The sequence below is a fragment of the Bactrocera tryoni genome, chromosome 5, assembly GCF_016617805.1.
Source record: "Bactrocera tryoni isolate S06 chromosome 5, CSIRO_BtryS06_freeze2, whole genome shotgun sequence".
NCBI classification, from domain to species: domain Eukaryota; kingdom Metazoa; phylum Arthropoda; class Insecta; order Diptera; family Tephritidae; genus Bactrocera; species Bactrocera tryoni.
Genome location: NC_052503.1, coordinates 42,592,160 through 42,612,898, shown reverse-complemented (window position 1 = coordinate 42,612,898; position 20,739 = coordinate 42,592,160). Strand labels below are relative to the sequence as shown.

The 20,739-nt window shown below is 35.4% G+C and overlaps 1 protein-coding gene across 7 annotated transcripts in view; it reads right to left on the bottom strand.

The window, feature by feature from the left end:
• Positions 1-1,222: 1,222 nt before the first annotated feature.
• LOC120779211 overlaps positions 1,223-20,739 on the bottom strand; it is a 53,581-nt gene continuing 34,064 nt past the window's right edge. For 4 of the 7 annotated variants that reach the window (XM_040111488.1, XM_040111489.1, XM_040111492.1 and 1 more), the window contains exons 3-10: positions 11,804-12,696; positions 10,225-11,740; positions 9,980-10,163; positions 6,762-7,477; positions 6,482-6,682; positions 6,238-6,409; positions 2,594-2,869; positions 1,223-2,511 (exon numbers count right to left, since the gene is read on the bottom strand). In XM_040111488.1, the coding sequence (XP_039967422.1) occupies positions 2,206-2,511; positions 2,594-2,869; positions 6,238-6,409; positions 6,482-6,682; positions 6,762-7,477; positions 9,980-10,163; positions 10,225-11,740; positions 11,804-12,629 (4,197 nt within the window). In that variant the 5' untranslated portion in view covers positions 12,630-12,696 and the 3' untranslated portion in view covers positions 1,223-2,205. Of the gene's footprint in view, positions 2,512-2,593; positions 2,870-5,842; positions 6,176-6,237; positions 6,410-6,481; positions 6,683-6,761; positions 7,478-9,979; positions 10,164-10,224; positions 11,741-11,803; positions 12,697-20,739 lie in introns of those variants that run through there. The other 3 variants (XM_040111493.1, XM_040111494.1, XM_040111495.1) reach the window with 3 other exon arrangements.

Here is a 20,739-nt window from a genome sequence, read left to right as displayed (position 1 = left end):
TTGGTCAAACATGGATTTACTAAAAGATTATTAGCCTTTCCTCCCAATTTTTTTCATAATAAAGAGTTTTAATGATCCTCGAACATAATTCAAAATTCTTTAAAACTAAAACGGGAAGTCTTTTGCGATTACGGGGACACTCTTCTTGGCAAGCGAACAACCAAAAGTACATATTGAAATGAAATTATTGTAATTTACAATAAGTTATCACCTTAAGATATTGTATTATTATCTGCACAATCGTTATGGTTTCTACTCAACTAAGATGGGTGAATGAATAATAGAATCATATCAAATTGAAGGGGTAAAAACTCGGAAACGATCCGGACCAGAGTGTAGTGCTTCGGTGATCCATATATAAGTTCTAAAATATCGTCAACAGAGAATACAACCGAAGTGCAATGATATAGTCTTCATATCTCATAATATTCAAAACCCTTAAAGTAAACTTCAGTGTCCTAAATTTCCCTGGAGACGATCAAATAATCTCATAAAATTTTTATTAGTGTGAGTGTCAGCGAGTTTTGTCGGCTGCACTTGCAGTACTTTGGATATGCTAGATGAAAATCGAAAATCTCTAAAGCACTTAAAACTGTACTTAATTCGAATAATAATAGTTGAAAACAGTGTTTGAAACTTGTTTGCCTCTCGACTCTATTTTTACAAGTCTGCCATCTTGTAAAAAAATATGTAAAATGTTTAATAGAAACTCGAATAAAGATTGATATCCCTTTTTATATCTTAGCGGGTAATAAAATGGCGGGTTTAACACGAAGTTTGTAACAGTAGAAGCAAACATCGAAGACCCTTTAAAGTACATATATGTATAAATGATCAGCGTCACAAGCTGTGTTGATTTAGCAAAGTCCGTCTGCCATCCCTCTGTCTCTCTCTTTATAAACTATATCGTGAACTAGTCCCTCAGCATTTCACCTATTGATCTGAAAATTTTCATATGATCTCCCCAAAAAATTGCTCATTTTTTTGAAACCGCCGTTATCGGACCACTATAGCATACAACTATTATGTAGACTGATTGATCAAAATCAAGTTCTTGTTTAAATTTTTTTTATTTGACCAGGTAAATAGCATAGCTTATTGTTCAAGGCAGGGGCACAATCTCAAAATATATTTTTTGACGATTTTTACGATGAGTGAAATTATTCAACAAAGAAGTTCCATTAAATTTTGTGTGCGGAATCAAATTTCTGGTGCCGAAACGTTCAGAATGTTGTTTGACGTGGGCAAGTGTTTTTGATTGGTCAATAAAATAAAGATCGTTGGAATATCGGAAAGATCATTTGAACCTAAGAAAATTGAAAGCTCCATTGGTTCCAAAATTACTCAATTTTTTCGAAAAACAACGTCGCGTTTCACATGTTTTCCGACTACCAGGATGTCATGAAACGTATTATTACTGGCAATGAGTCTTAGATCTATGTTTATGGCCTAGAAACAGATGATCAATCGACCGAATATCGTGGCAAAGGTGAGCCGAAGTATACTGCAGTGATTCTTCGTAAGCTTTTCGGCAAATTTTCAACCAATATTATGCCGCGACCACCGTATTCGCCTGATATAGCTGCGTGTGACTTCTGGCTATTCAGCAAACTCAAACAACTGCTCCGGGGAAACCGTTTTGAGTCAATTGAAGACATTAAGCGTAAATCGATACGTGCGCTGAAGGCTATTCCGGAAATTGACTTTAACAATTGTTCCAAGGATTGAAAAAAAATTGTGGCCAAGGGGGATCACTTTGAGAGCCGACATAGATTTTAAAGAACAAATTAAGAATTTCAAAATTATGAACAAAGTCTTACTACTTTTTGCACATAGTAGTAATAAATAATTTCAATAACAAAAGCTTTCTCAAATTTCAGTAACGTTATTTAAGTCTCTCCTTGTCGCATATAAGCTAGTTTCCTTTCCGATAAATTTTTTGCCCAAAGAAGCCAAGCAAAGAATGATTGACGGCAAACTCTAAGCATACTTTATAAAACTACTCATTTCTGTGGCATTTAGGCCCTTAAACGTAAGTTCTAAATATTATGCAATAAATAACGCTAATTAGTTAATAAATATACATAAATGGACATTTTTGGATGGCGTATGGAGCGAATTATGCTGATTCCTCATCTAAATATCCTGACTAACCTTTTGTCATATTCTATTTATAGGAAACCCACCATTTATTTATTTAACTTATCAATTGACTTCCTTCTCTTCAAACGCCGCATTGGCATTAACATCCTCATTGCTATTATTACTGTTAGCTTTCAACAGCTTGCCATTGTTACAATTCACTTCCGCCATTCGATCAGCAGCGATTATACTGGACCAATTTGCGTTCGCCTTAACTACCTCAATGTCGCAGCGTAGCTTTTGCAAATCTGCATAATTTAGTGTTGATTCTTCGCATGCTTGCAGCACTGACAATACATTCTGCAATTGGTTGGCGTACACACGCAAGCGCTCATTGTTGCTGTTCTCCTGCTTCTGCTCTGGCACACACTGCATTTCACAGAAAATATTATGTATGTTAATAATAGGCAATAATAAATAATTAAGGAAAATATTGTATTGCAATAAATACCCGCTGGCACTTAACAAACGTGCTGAGGAAGTCTCGAATCTTGAGCTCATTGAATTGACCTTCTGTCTGCCACATTTTCAGCACATTCAAAATGCTCTCCGCATCATTTTCCGCCCCATTGCCAATGATGTCGCCCTCGTCGGTTGTTATGTTGTGCAATGACGTTTGGTTGGGGCAGAGTAATTGCTGTTGCAAAGGCGAAAACTCAACTGTCGGTGAGAGTTTTTTGTAATTGCTGCAGAGCGTACTCAAATTGCAAATGTCCTGCGTTAGACGCTGTTGGTTGGCATTATATTTTTTTTGAGGGAATTTGATTTCAATTTTCAATTAGCCAATTCGTGAGTGCATTTGATTTATATATTACATGTAAGTATGTATGTATGTATGTATGTTTGATGGAAATTAATTTACATATGTATATTATGATATGTGTGTGGGTATGTATGCGTTTATGATGTTAAAAAAATTTCGACATTTTTCGCTTTTAACGTTACGTTGTTTTTATGACAGATTGGAATAAGTGTCGCATTTTAATTTATTATTTATTTTTGAAGAAAAATAATAAATATTGATGATGGCGATTGATGATGGGGAGTGAGTTCAAACATCATGATTGGAATAAGTGAAAAAATAAAATCACATTAATGAATTTCATGAAATGAATCGAGATTTTGATATTGTGATTAAAAATAATAATTTGTGAGTGATACGAACAAAGCCTAAATTTGAATTAAAAGACGCAAAAATACAAACCAGGAGAACAACCAAAATCATAATCACTAAGCAAAACGGCTTGGAACTGTTATATACGAGCTTGGTGTGAATAACGAATGGTATTCATTCATAGTAAAAAATATTCGAATTGACATAAAAAGCTAAATAATTTAATAAGCAGGCCAGCAAATATATTTGTAGTGACGTTATTATTGATTCATTTTGTTTTATTTACACCTAGCTCTGTTTTTTTATACGCTTGCAACAGCTACAGATGTTGCCTAAACCACTAAAGCAAAAATAACCAAAAAAAAATTTCAAGCCCCTAGGTACCGAATATGTGGACCCCAGTATCTATAGTTGACCTTTGACCGAAAATATCGGTAAATGTGTGAGATATATAATTGAAATTCAGAGAATCCTTTCCTGACAATAGTAACTCTATGTATAAAAAATGGATTGAATCGGGTAAATACTTCCCTGAGACACCATATACCTAATAAAGTTTTTCGAACTTCCGTGTAACTTTGTACCGCACATATCGGCCTCAATGACAATTACAGAATGTGTTTTACTCATAACAGTGTACCTTTGTGCCTAAAATAAATACAATTGGGAGAACCTAGCCCCATATAGCTAATATCCGGATTTTCGAACTTAACACCATATGATTGGTGATGGTATGTGAGGTACCTTAATGCAACCCAGGGAGCATTTTCTTAGTATGTGGTATGATAATAATTACTACCGACTCCCATATACTACATATCGTCACCTAAAATGTAAAATAACGTCACAACATTTTCGGAAATTTACAGGGGAAAGGAATGAAACACGTAATAAAATGGAACATGAGTGAAACAAAATTTAAATATTGGTTAAAACTGGTTATATCTAATAGTAGAACCTTAAAATGTTGAACATACATATGTACTTATATACATATATGTAATTTTAAGTAGTGAATCGTAATCAATGAAACACTCAATTTCGAATTTTAAACATACGTTATTTTTCATTTTAGGTGACGATATAATGATTTTCGTTTTTCTAACAAACCTTATACCGAATATCATCAGTTAGATATAATACATATGTACATATATGTATTAAAGTTTAAAATTTTACATCTTAAGGTGTTCCCCTAGCTTTGATTCTTGCAAATTGCAAGAGTATAAAATGTTCGGTTGCACCCGAACTTAGCCGTTCCTTACTTGTTTTTATTAGATCTTTTCGATAAATATCTTCCTCGTTTGACTAAATATTCCATTAAGTTTCATTTTTTTAACCATTTTGCGAAACAAATAGTAAACTTTCTTTGTTTGGAGTAGGCCACTTTTTTCTTTTGTCTGTTATTTCCAAAGCCTGATTCAACGGATCCTTAATCAAATGTACTTACATATAAAAAAATATAGTTTTTTCGGATAAAGGTAAATTATTGATTGAATTACTGATTTAGCACAAATGTGTGCGACTTGTTATGATTTCGATATGTAGAAAAATGTATTATCGATCACTCTGAAAACTTTCGATAAAGAGAAGTCCTCTTGAGATCCTAATCCTTAATCCGTAAAGAGCTCAAGGCTCAACCGCAATTTTTAACTAAACATCAAAAAGTTGCTCCAAATTTTAGAGTCTAAAAACTTTAAAAATGTTCCGGCTATTTAATCAGCCACGAACTATCACTTAGTAAATTAAAGCGATATACTTTTATTGTTGCCAAGCTTTCGCCATTGCAGTTTGAAACAGCCATTATTACAAAATTGAATTCACGAGACAACTGCGAGTATTTTTTAAGACCAAATTTTAATAGCATATAAATATACTAAAAAGAATATAAGTAGAAAAAAACCATTTTGTTACAAATAAATTAAAATAACATGCAGACACATATACGTAGCATAAACTATACGTATGTACATACAGTATGCATGTTTGTATAATATGCATATATTAAATAAAAAATGAAAGTAATATAAAACTGGCATCAGTAACAATAATTTTATTTGAAGTTTTTTTTTGTCAATAAAGTAAACATACATACATCAATGTAGAAAAATTTATTATGTAAATAGGAAACAAATTTGCGACAAAATAATAACAATACGAATAATCGTTCAAAATATAAAAGAATAACTTTAGTTATAAAGTGCAAAAAATATTGAAATACACATACAAAAGTCTACATAAATGATTATTTGGTAAATGTTCATACGACCATAAGTCTAACTGCGCAAATTCTGTTGCGGTTTTCAATAGTTTCGAAAATAAATGTAAAAGATATACCTATGTACATACATATAAATTTGTGGCCGAAGCTGGTAAACGTTAAAGTATACAATTATCGAGATAGACTTCTCTCAAGCGCAAGCAAACAAAGTTATAAAGCTTTAGCAGTCTACAAAGTGGTGTTTCTTATAATAAGCTACCGAAATCAAAATAAATGTTGAACTTTCAAAAGTGTTCACTGAATACTAAAAATTGATTAAACGTATATACTTAACGTTTAATGCTTTCGACCACGGAAATATATAATATTTGTAAACACTTTTGTGTCGGTACTGTTGCTAACTTTTAAAAATTATGTCGCAATTTTTTATCGTTTCTTTATCGTTCCGTTTTCGGCTATCGTTTAAGAAAATTAATACTCGAATCATAAAATTCACATTGAGACCAAAGTGTGTTTCACAAAAAAACAAAAAAATAAATAAAAATAAAAATAATGATAAAATTAAAATAGTAATGGTGTGTTAATTAGTTACGTTCATGCGACTAATTTCGGTATGTGTTTAAGTATATGTGTAGAAGTATCCATGTATCGGTGAGTTCTACAACCAAAATAAATGCTTGTGCAAAAGCAACTCAATTCTAATGCAAAAAAATTATTGATCAATCGATGATGGTATTTTAACGTTTCTTTAAAATCTTACATCGATCTCATTACGGTGTCGTTGCATTTCGGCTTTCGTGTTCGACAAATCGTTGTTCTTTAACATTAGCTCTTGTGTGGCATCCATAAGCTCATCTTGCAACTTTATGTTCACATCCTGCAAATCTTTTATTTTCTCCAACATATCCTCTTTATTCTCTTGTAACTTATTCCTGTTTAAATAATTAAAAAACATTTAATATATACATATTTATTTTTGTATTTTTCCACAGTATTTGACTCACTTATCGACAATAAGTTGCTGTATACAATTATCGTTGTCCATTTGTATGAGACGCAGGACCTTGAGCAATTTGGTTACCAAGCTGTCCACTTCGATCACCTGGTCCACCACTGCTTGCGCTGTGCAATACTCCATTAAAGATGGCATTTCTGCCACTGAGTCATGGCAACTAACGTCATCAGAGTTATCATGCTCGCATTGACTATACAAATTGAGAGGGTGTAAATATACCGTTAATAAATGTAATTAATTTATTATATTGAAAATTATATAATACTCACTTCAATTGCAGTGTTGCTTTTTGTACACTTTGCATGTTGCTGATCTGCAATTCCATCTGTTGACGATTCACAATAGCTTGTGACAAGTTATGCAATGATTCATCGCCAGATGCGGGATTAATCAGTTCCGACGGTACTTCCAACTGAGAAATAATACCCGTGCATGATGAGACCATATTGTGTGAATGAGAATCGGGCATTGTCACATCTTCCAGCACGTTATCCATCATTAGACAGGGTTCTGTTTCAGAATCGAGCATCTCAGTAGAATCGGAGTCATCTGCGTAATGAACAAAAGGAAAATTAAGTTTTATATTGACAATTACGAAAATAAAACTTGACTCACCACCGACATTCTTTGTTTCTCCATTATAATTGTTATTATTTTTTGTCGTAGCCTCACCGTTTGAATCACTCACACCAGCGTTTTCAATACTAATGCGTTTTCCATTTCGCGCCAATAGTTTTTTACTAGACGGAGTAGTTGCATTACGTATGGCACTTATTACGGCCGCAATGAATGATTGATTTCTTTGTGGTGACAAAGATCCATCACTCGACTGTGGTAAGAACTGTTGAGAGTGTGTGCAAAAGTCCAGTCCATTTGCATTAATGTTCGTTGGCATTCGACCTAGATAATCTTCCACATTTTGTGTTGATCGCGTCTCCAAGGCGTTGCCATGATTTTGTTGTACTTCTGGCTGGAAACCGATATCCTATCGATTATAATTAATTATCATATGTATATTAATTATTTATAAATATTCATAAATTATTGTATCAGCTAAATTTACTAGCAAGCGTATGCGATACAATGTTATTTTATCGAAACCAGCTCAGCAAAGTATATTGATCTTTCAAATTATAGACGTAGCAATTTTTTATATAATATTATATGTATATTAGCAGTAACCCTCTATAGACAAACTATTTTAATAAGACATTGGTTAAGATATAGATACTAAGCAATATTCTTAGTGATTTCAATTTAGACGCTAAAAGAAGGATACACTAACACTTGGTCAAACTTGGAGTTTTATAGTAGCAGTTAACCCAATAACCACATATTCTTCAACAGTTCGAATACGGCTTAAATCTTATGACACATCAATGCACACACCACAAAAGGATATATTAGTTCAAATAAACACCTGGAAGAAGTCTTTGCCATCAGTTGGTGCATAGAGATAAACCTCCAACGCAACTATCGCAACGAACCATACTTAGCGATAGTCAGCCGGCATTTAAAGCAATATCCTCCTATGAGATCAAATCGCTACTGGTGCAGGAGAGTAGAGAACGGCTGAACAGCCTAGCGCAATGAGCCAAGTGCAGGTCATCTGTGTGCCTGACCACAAAGGTATAGTCGGCAATGAACTGGCTGATAAGCTCGCTCGCTCAGCAGCATCCACTAACATGGTAGGACACGAACCTTTCACTAGGTTGGGTCCCTCGACCATAAAGGAGCTGCTTCGCAAGAAAGAAGGAGTAAGCAGAGAGAAGTATTGGCAACATCTGCATGGCATGTGGCGTGCCAAGTTGCTAATGGGGGGTTATAACCTGAACAGGCTAAAATATGCTATCAACATCCCTAGGGATAAGCTGAGACTACCATTCCCCGTTTATCTATCAATCAATCAACATCTAGCAGAGACCTATTTACGTTCCAAATACTGTGGTAGGTTAAATTGTTGCATATTGAGACTTTGCTTGCCTACCCAAAAGAACGATTCTAAGGGAACATTAACATTGGTTAACATAGTTACATAGTTAACTCACCTTTAAACAGAGTTTAGATAGCCGGTGCGACCAAAATAATCAAAACCTAATTCTTTCGAAATTATTTAGATCTCCTCGAGACTATAACATTGGGAATGTATCAGATATATGTATACATACTTATCGTTAATTAAGTTACAGCTAAAAGCTGCAAAAATTTAATTTAATAATAAAATATAAGAGCAGCCAAAGATCGACTTGACTATATTTATGCATGTAAAAGAAACGGGTGCGGATTTACACCCATCCAATGAATATCACGTGACCAGCTTTTCAAAAACTGCCTGATGTTTTGTGACTTTTCAACAACAACAACATTCACCTCTTCAAAATAAATATGGTATACTATATATGCTAGATTATGTTTTTTTTCAATAAAATGATTATGCTCCAGTGGTACAAATGCGTTGAATGATGCGCATCTATAAGAGCAGATGTTAATTGCATGCAGAAAATGAATGTTTGCGTTGTATTAACTGCGAGCTATAACTATGTTAATAAAGTCAAACAATCTACAGCTAAAACATTAATACAAAAAGAAAAACCCACCCCAACCATTAATTGTCATTGGTCAGCTTGAGGAGCATCGCAGGCCATCTTCTCATAAATTGGAAGTGAGCATTCAAAAAAGGCAGAAGTATTTTATCTAAGTCTCAATTACAATTTACAATACTATGAGTGCTTTAATAAAATATCAGTTCATATACAAGTAAGTACTATAATTTGAACTCTACTATCTTAGTTTCTTCTCTGTCATGAAATGCTTTTCCTTATTTTGCAAGCACAAAGAAGCCAAAATCGTAAAACACTTCAACATCGTTTACACCGAAGCTATACTTAAACACGAAAAATTCCATATAAGTACTTGATTTTGTGCGGTCAGATTACAACGTTGTTTTGGGCAATAATCCATGTCAAATTTCGTGAAAATACCTCGTCAAATGAAAAAGTTTCCCTTTACAAGTACTCTATTCCGATCGTTCAGTTTTTGGGGAAGCTATAGGCTATAACGATTTGATCGGAACCAATTCTTTGTAGATGGTACCGTTGCTTTGGACATTAATCCACGCCAAATTTCGTGAAAGTATCAAATTATGTGAGAATATCTGGTCAAATAAAATATTTTTCTATAAAAGCACTTGATTTCGATCGTTCCGTTTCTATGGTAGCTACATATTTGTTATAGTGGTCCGATATCGATGGTTCTGACTAATGAGCACCTTCTTGGAGAGAAAAGGACATGTACAAAATTTCCATTAAAACTGAGGGACTAGTTTCTGTATATGCGAGTACGGAGAGACGGACAGACAGACAGAAGTACATGTCGTCATGGTGATCATTCACATATATACTTTATAGGGTCTTCGACATTTTTTCTCTTTATGACCAACTTTGTGGTAAACTTAATATAACTCAAATGAAAATATTTGTCGTCCTACCTCCAAATCGTGTTCAGTTATATTGTAAGTGGAGACCAATTGTTCAACTAAGCTATCCAAACGGGAATGCAGGCCCGATAATGCAGCAGATGCGCCCGAGACCGAATAGTTTTGTTGCATCATCATTTCCTTAGATTTACTTTCCAGTGCTGCATATTTGGATTGTAGCATACGGTTCTCCTGTCTGAAATAAACCAACTTTAATAGTAATTATACGATTTTAACGTATGTTGCACTGAATTCACCTTCGCTGCTCATTAAGCCGCACTAAGTGACGACATTCATCACGCAAAACCTTCACCTCTTCTTCACGCCCCGACAACTGTTGCTTGCAAGCTTGATGCTCATTCTCTAGTTCTTTTAATGCATCACATAATGCTGATTTTTCATGTTGCAGAAAGTCTTGTAATTCATTCGACTCCTGCTCAATGGCGGCTTTTTCTTGCAACAAACATTCCTGCGCGGCCAGTGAACGATTCATTTCAAGCTGTAAGGATCGGCACAACTGACGCAGCTGTCCAATCTCGTGCTGACGCTCGATTAACTCATGACCACTCATTTGTATTTGCGATTCCAACATGAGTAAACTATCGTGGCCACTTCCACTGCCTTCATCCGAAGTTGGCGTAGTAGCGTCGCCGTCCAAACTAATGCCGCTCACGCTGCCGCCTGTAATACCATATTTTCCGCCCGCTAAACGTGCCTTTTCCAACATACTCATCACCCGTTCCGTATTTAAATTTAATTCACGCTGTGTAGCCAGCTTCTCTTCACGTTCGCGTTGAAGCTTAGCACTCAATTCATGTTCACGCTGCGCTAATTGACGCACCTCATCTCGTAATCGCTCTAATTCAGCATCACGTATATCAGTCTGTGTGGTCTGTTCATTTTGTTCAACTGCATCTACAGCACGCGTTGCTGGCGTTCGCCCAGCAAACACATTCTCCAAATCTTCCCCGGTGAGCGCGGTCTGAACGCTGGTCTCATGGTATATGCGCGTTTTAGGCGGCTGCGCTGGTGTTTTTCGCGTGTGTATCAATGAGCGCGGTTGGTTGCTTTGTGGCGTGGATGCACCAAAGGCGCTTACTAGACTACGGCGCGTGCTTACCATTACCGACGTGGTCATACGTGTGTCACGCGTTATTGAACTGCTGCGCGAGTCAGGCGTCGCTGTCAAGTCTTCGACGGACTTTTGTTTTCGCCGCCGTGGCAGCGTGCTATATGGATTTGAACTGGTATTGTTGCTGGTGGACTTCATATCCATCGATGCCATCATATTTGAGGAGCGCATCTTTAGTGACATCAAATCTGGGGTCACAGAGACACCACGCTTCGCAGCCCCGCTAGCTGTGCTAGAGGTGCGGGAATTGCCGGGCCAACGGCCATCCTCTTGAGGTGTACACGGCGTACGCGCACGACTTAATGACGGTGTACGTTGTACTAGACGCTGCATGCTCATAGACTGCGTGCGGCTCAGTGTGTTCGGCAAGGAATCTGGCTTCTGTGGTTTTGTGGCACGTGTCGTCGTAGTGGAGCGAAAGGATGAAGTTGGTGCCGCCATTAAAGTCTTATTAGTGGCATTAATCGACTGTGGCTTGTCAGCATGACGTTGTGCTACCGTCGACGCTACTGCAGGTACATGACGCGACAAAGATGAAGTACGCTTTACACTAACTGGACGCATACGTGGAGTTGTTGCGCTATTAACTTGGTTGCTAGCCGCGGAAGTTGAGTTCCCAGAAATTGGTGTACTGCTGCAATCTGCACAAATAAAATAGTTTAACATTTTTGACACTATTTTTAAACAATTTTGATCGGACTTACCACGTTCTCGCATGCTGCGGGACATTGGAGTGGCAAAAGCGCCACGACCAGCCTCATAAACTCTCATTTTCGTTTTAGTACTGTTTGAGCGTCGTACTGGTGTTGTCGACACAGTTCCACCACCCAGCATTGAAGAACTTTCGCTGCCGTTCTCGCTATAACACTCAAAGCTTTGCGTTGCTGAGGACACCGCACCGTTGGTGGTGCTGGTGGCCAGCTCTGAGCCACAACTAAGCAAACTAGAATTGCCCGATGTATTTAGACCTTGCATACTTGCGTTACTCACATTAGCCAGCGGCAACGCCGCAGGCATCGTCATCTGATTATTGGCATCATCTATGCCGCCCGTGCTGCTGGCGTAGCCACCACTAGTACTGCTCAATGCACGTTGTAATGTAGTGTTTTTTGTAGCGACACTACCTTTCTCATTGCAATTGCTGTCAATGTTGTCGTTACTGCCAGCAATTGTTCCACCAACAAGCTTCGTGGTCGCTGTGTCAAGGCCGCTATCACTGCCGCCATCGCACTGACTACAGTCGCCCTCATTCAACGCTAGAGACGCCATTTTATTAGTCAAGAGGCCATTACAATCGCTCTCGAATTCTGGCTCGACAGCTTTAATATTGAAGGAGTCGTCAACTGGTCTATCACTACTAGGAATACTTGGTAAACTTGGCGGTAATTGTAGGATGATTTCTGATTCATTGTTTATTTCCTCACTAAAACCGTTACATGAGTCTTCTCTAAATGCAAGCTCATCCGATTGCAGTTCATCTGCTTGTTGATTTTGCTGTTCACAATCCTGAGAAAATAATATGGCGGACATGTTCCTCCTGTTATGGCTACTGTGTGTTGCTTTTAAGCAGAGATATACAATTATTGATGCATTTTATCTGAAATATAATGTAAGCAAATGTAAATAACAATGTATATACATAGTTTATCGTACTTTTGCATGTTTTTATATCACAATAGTATTAACTGTTAGATAAATAGAAAGATAAAATAATAGGTAAATATAGATTATTACAGATTATTTCGTCTCATTTCACTTTTGCACGAAAACCACTAGCCTTCAAAGCCCTCTCAATATTGGTGACTGAATTCGGCGATTCCGTTTTGGTAAAAAATTTGTAAACAACCAAACGCAAAATCTGTTAGGCAATCCAGTCATTCAGCCTTCAAATAAGTTCTAGGTTGTAAGGAATTTCGGGACTTTGTTTATTTAAACAAAGGAGTGAAACAGATGAAATAGAAAAATATTATTATGAATATATATTTATTTGCGTATCCGATGTTGAAAACTTAAACCATTAAATTGGACTTTAGGCTGTTTTTTCATTGTCTGGTTAGCAACCATCTGTCAGTAAAATTCTGATTAACTTAACCTTCTTTGGGTAAAGAACCTCTTTTTTAACCAGAACTTATCTCACATATGGCTGCTAACAAGACATTGAGAAAATCGTCCTTAACCCAACAAATTACAAAACCATATGTACACTTTCAAGATCAAATTTCACCCAGACTGTTTGATTTTGGTCGCGCGCTCAAAACTCACAAATATAGTTCTGGGCCTAATATATGTATATTTATGTAAATATATAATATAGGTCTAGAGTGTTTTTACCCTAGATGTAAGATCAATTTGGATATATTTGTGCACACAATTAATGACACTGTCAATAGTTTCGTAAAATTTGTTCTCGTTTGTTTTTAAATCCTTATTTTCGTTTTACATTAAGGGTTTACGTACCTCTAGAATATTTTCCTAAATTTTCAAGTTGATCCGAGTATTAGTTTCGGAGATACAGCTTTGAGAACTTGTGCGCTCGATGCTATCTAAACTATGTGCGCCGTCTTTAAACGCGTTTTTCTCGAAACTGTATTTTTTCAGTCGGTTGACAAAATTTCTCGAGAACTACTCAACCGATCTTCATGAAACTTTACACAGGTTTTTGAGATACTATTCTTAAAGACTTGGACGAAAGATTTTTGTTTTTTGATTACATCTATTTGAAAGAAAATGGCGAAATTTTCACTGACATTATCATTTTTTTGTAAAAAATGTCTGCAAAAATTCAATTTCCAGCTTTTTTTCCTTCGTCCAAGTTCTAATTTAAGGTTTTAACTAAAACACGTATTTTTCACTTTAGATGATCTTGTAAGGAGTTACTGGCGTTGCAATGGCCCAGTTTTAAATATTGTTCCCCAAAAATTTCAAAATTTCTTTGATAATAGTGTATGTTTTTAACAATAAAACAAATCTGATGAAATATTTCGTTTTTTATATGAGAAAAAATTGTTGACAAAAGGCTGTTCTTTATCCCAGGAAACCCTACAATTTCTTAATTTATTGGAAAATTTATCCAGATGATTGCAAGACAGTCTTAACTTAATACTCAAATTTGCTCTGAGAATCCTAAAGTTTATCTGCATATTTTGCATAATTTCTTCATAGGAATACCAGTGCTACCAATCACATTGTGTCATACCATATAGTGTTGGAAAGGTGAGATTTTAAGCTTCATTTAATCAATAAAAAAAAATTAATTCGGGGCAGTTAAAAAAAGTTTCAGCTCTTCAAAAATGAGTGAAAATAATGAGGAAAAGCAAAAAAGGAAGAATGTAACGCAATCCACTAATGAAATTAGTGAAGTTTACGGAGGCGATGCTGTATCAGTTCCTGTAGCACAACAATGATTCGCTCGCTTCCGTTCTGGAAATTTCGACTTGCACTGATGAAAGTTTTACACTGATTTAATAATGTCTCTTGCGGAAAATGGCAAAAAGTGGTCGAGCAAAATGGTGCATATTTGTTTATTTATTTATTAGTATAAATATAAAAAAAAATATGTTGAAGTTTGTTTAGAAATACGAAAAGACTTTTTCGATTACCCAATTTATGTATACAAATTTCAACTATCAACAATAGAATTTTCCAAAATTTCCTTTCCGGAACAGCCATAACATTGATAAAAACTTTATTTTACATGAATTCCCGCATTTGAAAACCCACAAAGAGCATACCAAGTTTCGGAAATTTTCTAATAATGTAATTACAACAATAGGGGATTCTCTTGCTTTTGCAAGATTGCACGATGACACAAAATGCTAAAATCCTATTCCGAAATATGAAAGGGCACGAGAGCACCAATTGCAGATCTAGTGAAATATGAAATGGATGAATTGGGTGAAAATCTTACAGCTATCTTATCTTATCACTCTACTTCTACTTTTTATTTTAATTTCTCTTTAGCTGGGGGCACACCTTCTCCATTAATTTATATATATATACCCTGAACAGGGTATATTAAGGGGTCTCGGTGGTCTAAAATTTTCAAAAAATCGATTTTTTTTTGTTTGATAGTTCGAAAGTATAGTCCTTTAAGAATATACTGTAAAATTTTTGGAAGGACATTCACATTATTATAGCTTCTACAGCCGTTTTAGCAAGTAGCGCGCGGTCGAGGGGCTCAATGAATGGATGCATTGTACGTCATTTATCTCAAAAAAACTTTCGGTGTGCCGTTGATGAAAAAAAAAATTATCCATCCGAATCACTTGAAATTTTAATATGGTGTTTATAAGATCAATATCTATCGCCGGGACTACGATCAAATTTTAATTTTAAGAACTTCGATTTTTTTTCGATCTAAAACTGGTCCAAAAATAGCTGTTTTCAGAATCTGAACTTCAAAAGCGCGAAATTTTTTTAATTTTCAATTTTTTTTTGGTTGTAGTTCCAGCGATAGCTGCACTTCTAGTGATTAATAATTTATTTGGTTTTTATGTTTCAGATGTTCTGAAGAGTCAAAATCAACAACGGCACCGGAAGTCATTTTTTAAGATTGCTTTTGTTGGACGTCTTTTTTAATATTGCTTAAATTTTTTTTTATTTAACAAAAAAAATATTTTTGTACTTTTCATAAGTGTATAAATAAACTGTAAAAATTTAAAATCGATTGCTCTTTTTTAAACCTTAATTTCAGCGTTCTGGACCACCGGGACCCCTTAAGTTTGTCACGAAGTTTGTAACACCCAAAAGGAAGCGTCGGAGACCCTATTAAGTATATGCTCGTGCATATGTATATAAATGATCAGTATGTCGGGCTAAATCGATTTAGCCATACCTGTCTGTCTGTATATATACGAACCAGTCCCTCAGTTTTTAAGATATCGTTTTGAAATTTTACAAACGTCCTTTTCTCTTCAAGAAGCTGCTCATTTATCGGAACTACCGATATCGGACCACTATAACATATAGCTGCCATACAAACCGAACGATCGGTATCAAGGACTTGTATGGAAAACTTTCGCATTTGGCGATATATCTTTACGAAATTTGACATGGAATACTGCTTAAGGTAACAACATAATCTCCAAAGAAATTTTTCAGATCGGATTACTATAGCATATAGACTCCATACAAACCAAACACATAGTTACTAAAAGAAATGCACCTGTGAAGGGTATATTGACTTCGGTGCAGCCGAAGTTAACGTTTTTTCTTGTTTTTATTAAAAACTACTTAAAACTTACCTTCCTCAACTATTTAATAGCGAAATATGTATGCCTTTATGAAGTGTGACAGCTGACGCACGGGTGCAATTATTTTTTTACGTGTCATTGCGCGAAAATTAACATGAGCTTTGGTCTGTCACATTTTACAACCATTGAAAAGATTTTTCTGCGTGTTTTTTGTTGTTATGTCATTGCACAAATGGGAAAACTCTGAATTCAGTGCAATCCGTGAACCGTGCGAAGGATTTGCAAGAGCAAGAGAATTCCCCTAACATTCTTCCTCGCCAATTTATTGCTTTATCATTTCAAATTAATGCGATTTTTCTGAATCTATGAAAATAACTTTATAATAACTCTAATCGTTGAATTTGGCGGCATCATTGTTTCTGAGAGCATGTGGACTACTTTTGAAACACAAAAGGAGATTTTCATTGAGTAAAACATTTTGTAGACTGTAGGTCTGATTTCCCCAGCGGGCAGAGGATAGAGTTAGTTTGAGGTAAGGTATGCCTATCGTAAGAGTCGACTAAAATCCAATATGCACTATGTCTTTTAATTGGGCTTGTCTCGAAATTTCAGCATAGTTTTGTCAGAAATAGTGCTCAAATACTCAGCTTGAACTGATATTACAGACTTTGAATGAGATTCCTTCTAATGAAAAGACTTTTGGAAGTTCAAGCGACAAATGTCACCAGTCATTGCGTTTGATGAGTGCTCAACTGGTAGTAGAAAAAGCTACAAGGTCTGACTGGAGACTTAAATCTGGTACCACGGAGAGTAGTTAGACCTTGGAGTTCGCTCCCATCTGCTCATTGGGTTTGGCCCTTTAGGGGAATTCGAGGTGACTGTGGTTTAAGTCTAAAGGCAGGTAGAATTCAAAAATCAGCTCAGTGTGGAGTCGCACTGCGGCCGAGTGCCGGATCCAAAGCACGGCAAAGGTTTTAGGTTGGCCTCGAACCCGACCAAGGTGGAAAAGGTGTAACATCCACGTAACCAATTGGAACCAAACAATATTTGCAAAAAGCATGTATTATTGGGTTCGCTGATGAAAGCATTGTTTTTATCTATGTGCTTTTAAGCACCGTTGGATAAGGCCGTCGTCGACAGGTACTCATCTAAAAACTCAACGACTGTTACAGGTCTAGATATCTCTAAGTTTGATTGTTATTAAAATCTTAAAACCTTCTGTATTTTGCATATTTTCGGTAAAGAGCCTGAGAGTGCGGTACAAAAGATGCTTATATGTATGTGCGAAAAAGGGGGACAGTCCCTAATCATGACTGAATAAATAAATTACTAACAAGCCAATCAAAATATAAAAAACGCAATTATCATAAAAACAAGAGCACACTCAAGATTTTCATGAATAAATTCGTAATCAGCACACTTGCAACCATCACAATTTGCTAAAATATCCAGGACATTAAAAAAATATCGTTTTATAGAGCTGTCTAATCATATACATACTAAATACATAATTGTTTAAATTCAGCAAAATACTGTAAGTCAATTTCAATGCGTCGACTTACTATTTTATTGAATTTGTCATGATTTGTTCATATTGTCATTGCAGGGGCATCTTTTGTCTACGAAAAATATTGTCAAATTATACGCTTAACGCTTATACGTTATAAGCAGTTACGACAATTTACCGTAATGACGTACAACTACTACAATCACTAGCAACAATAATATCAATATCATTGTCCATAATACAATTAAACTAACAACAATGAACGCTCATAATCTTGCAATGTAGGTATATACATATACTTAACCATACATACATATGCACTATAAATGGTTGTAATTACATTGGTGCATAAATACGCAATGACATGATTTTCAAATATTAAATTGATAGCTTTTACGAATGTACTGTCGATTTCACCTAAGATGCTCACATCGGAACACTGCAATGTAATATGTATGTATGTATATGTACATATATATATATTTACGCATAACGCTAGTGCATTCATACAAACACTTACATATAGACACACTCATTTATGACTTTATTATTTAGTACACTCTATTCTCCACGGATTGGGAGCATAAGTTTAAGTCGGTCGTTCACTTCCTGCTACAAACTTATGTATGTATACTCGTCTGTATGTATGTTTGTATAACAACTTCACAGATGCTGTAGATTTTTAATGATCTTATTTTATTAGCCCTCGTTATATTGCACATTTGTACGCGCATGCGTACATATTTGTACATAAATATTGTATACACATATGTGCATATGTACATATATACAGTCATGGACAGAGAAATAGCACACTTTCAAAATAAGTTATTCAAATAAGTTTTCAGTTTTATCAAGTTCATAAGTGAATCTTAACAATTTTCCACGTTTATGTATGGCTTGACTTCCAAAACTCATAACGGTGAGCGTATGCCGTTATCATGCCTACTTTTTTGTTGTTACTCGTTTTACTCGGAGAGTAACGAAGTTTGGTTGGACAATGAAATAGCACACTTTTAGTTATTTGTACAAATACTCATTATTAATTAGCAACCGTGCAAAAAATACACTGTTTTAACTATAACTATAAAAAAAATATTTTCAAAATGGGCAGCAATATGCATTGTACTCTGGAAAAAAGGATAATAATATTTGGTCCTTACAAAAAGACAAAAGTTCAACTCAGATTGCCGAAATTATGAGCTGTTCGAGGAAAATGGTATACAACGCCATCAATTTTGATAAAAGAGATCCGAATTTGCTCAAAAATAAAAAAAAATCCCGAAAATAGTCCTGGGCGTAAAACAACGGAACTTGTCGATATCATTAGAAAAAGCAAGGGTGATCCTTTTAAATCATCCCGAGAGATTATGGCGGAAACAAACAACGAATTTTGCTTAACGTATCCAGTAGATTTGTGCGAAGACGTCTATATGATGATCTGTTGTTTGGACGAATGAGTCGAAAAAAACCACACCTGGCAAAAAAAAACATAAGAGCTCAGCTAGACTTTGCTAAAGAACATTTAGAAAAGGACGTAAAATTTTGGAAAATGGTTCTGTGGAGCGTTGAAACTAAGGTGAACCGTATCGGATAGGATGGAAAACCATTTCTCCATCGTTCCAGGTGTCAAGCGTATAACTCCAGATATACGACAAAAACTGTTAAGCACGGCGGAAGTAGCGTAATGGCCTGGGGAGCGTTTTCCTGGTACGGTGTTGGACCATTGGTAAAGAGAGATGGTAGAATGGACCAATTCGCATACCTAAACATTCTCAAAAATACCATAGAACCATTCGATTTGGAATCGATGCCAGTAAATTGGATTTTTATGCATGACAATGATCCAAAGCCCGCAGCTTAAAGTAGGAAGAACTGGCTCACTGAAGTAAGTATTAACGACCCTAGATGGCCAGCCCAAAATCCCGATGCAAACTCAATTGAAAATTTATGGAACGACTTTCAGATACAGATTGCCAAGAAAAATTTAAAAAATTCGGAAGAACTTTGTACTGAATGCAAGGAGGCATGGTACGCAATCCCACAAACGAGGTGTCAGATATTAGTGGAGAGTACGCCCAGACGATGCCAAGCAATTTTAAAAAATTGTGGGCACACAACAAAATCTTAACATTGTAAGTGCTTAAACGCTATAATACTTAAGAGATTTCTAATAAATTTATTTAATTTCCACAGAACCGGCCTACTGTATCTAGACCTAAACACGCAATGGGAAACTTAATAATTTATTTTTAAAAGAACTATTAAATAAATTTTTTTAAATTTTTGTAAATAACTCACTTATTTCTTACTTTATGTGATGCTAATGAAAAAATAAAATTTGTTTTCTGTTTATATCGAAAATACACGTCTTTTTATTACATTCTCAAAGTGTGCTATTTCTCTGTCCATGACTGTATGTGAATGTGCGGAAGATGTAATGTTAAGCAGATATACTAACTAACTAACAGATGCTATATAAAAGAAGCAGCTACTAGTCCAGTAACTTAATTACCGTGAGAGCGTGTGTTTATTGAAAATATATACTGAGATATATATTGTTATTATAGTAAAATACTTTCAGAAAACTGCTATTCAGATGCAAATGAAAGATCGGTTGCGTCAAAGGTTACTTAATCATATTTCTGAGGATCGAACAAAATAAAAATAATTTATCGTATAGAGCTCACGCTCTACTAAGCCAAAAAAATAAAAGCCCTATAGAACTCGTATTGAAATATAAACAAAATATACTTTTTATTTGATCAATATATGTTGTCGAATCCAAGATAAGGATGAGCTAGGAGCACATACATGGAAAACCACTACACTAATAATAATATTCCTAACAAGCAGACTTAAAATCTCTATGAGAAAATGCCAGTAAAATTGAATCCATTTGTTTGTAGACGGCCTTTCAGAAAACACGTGTATAAATTTG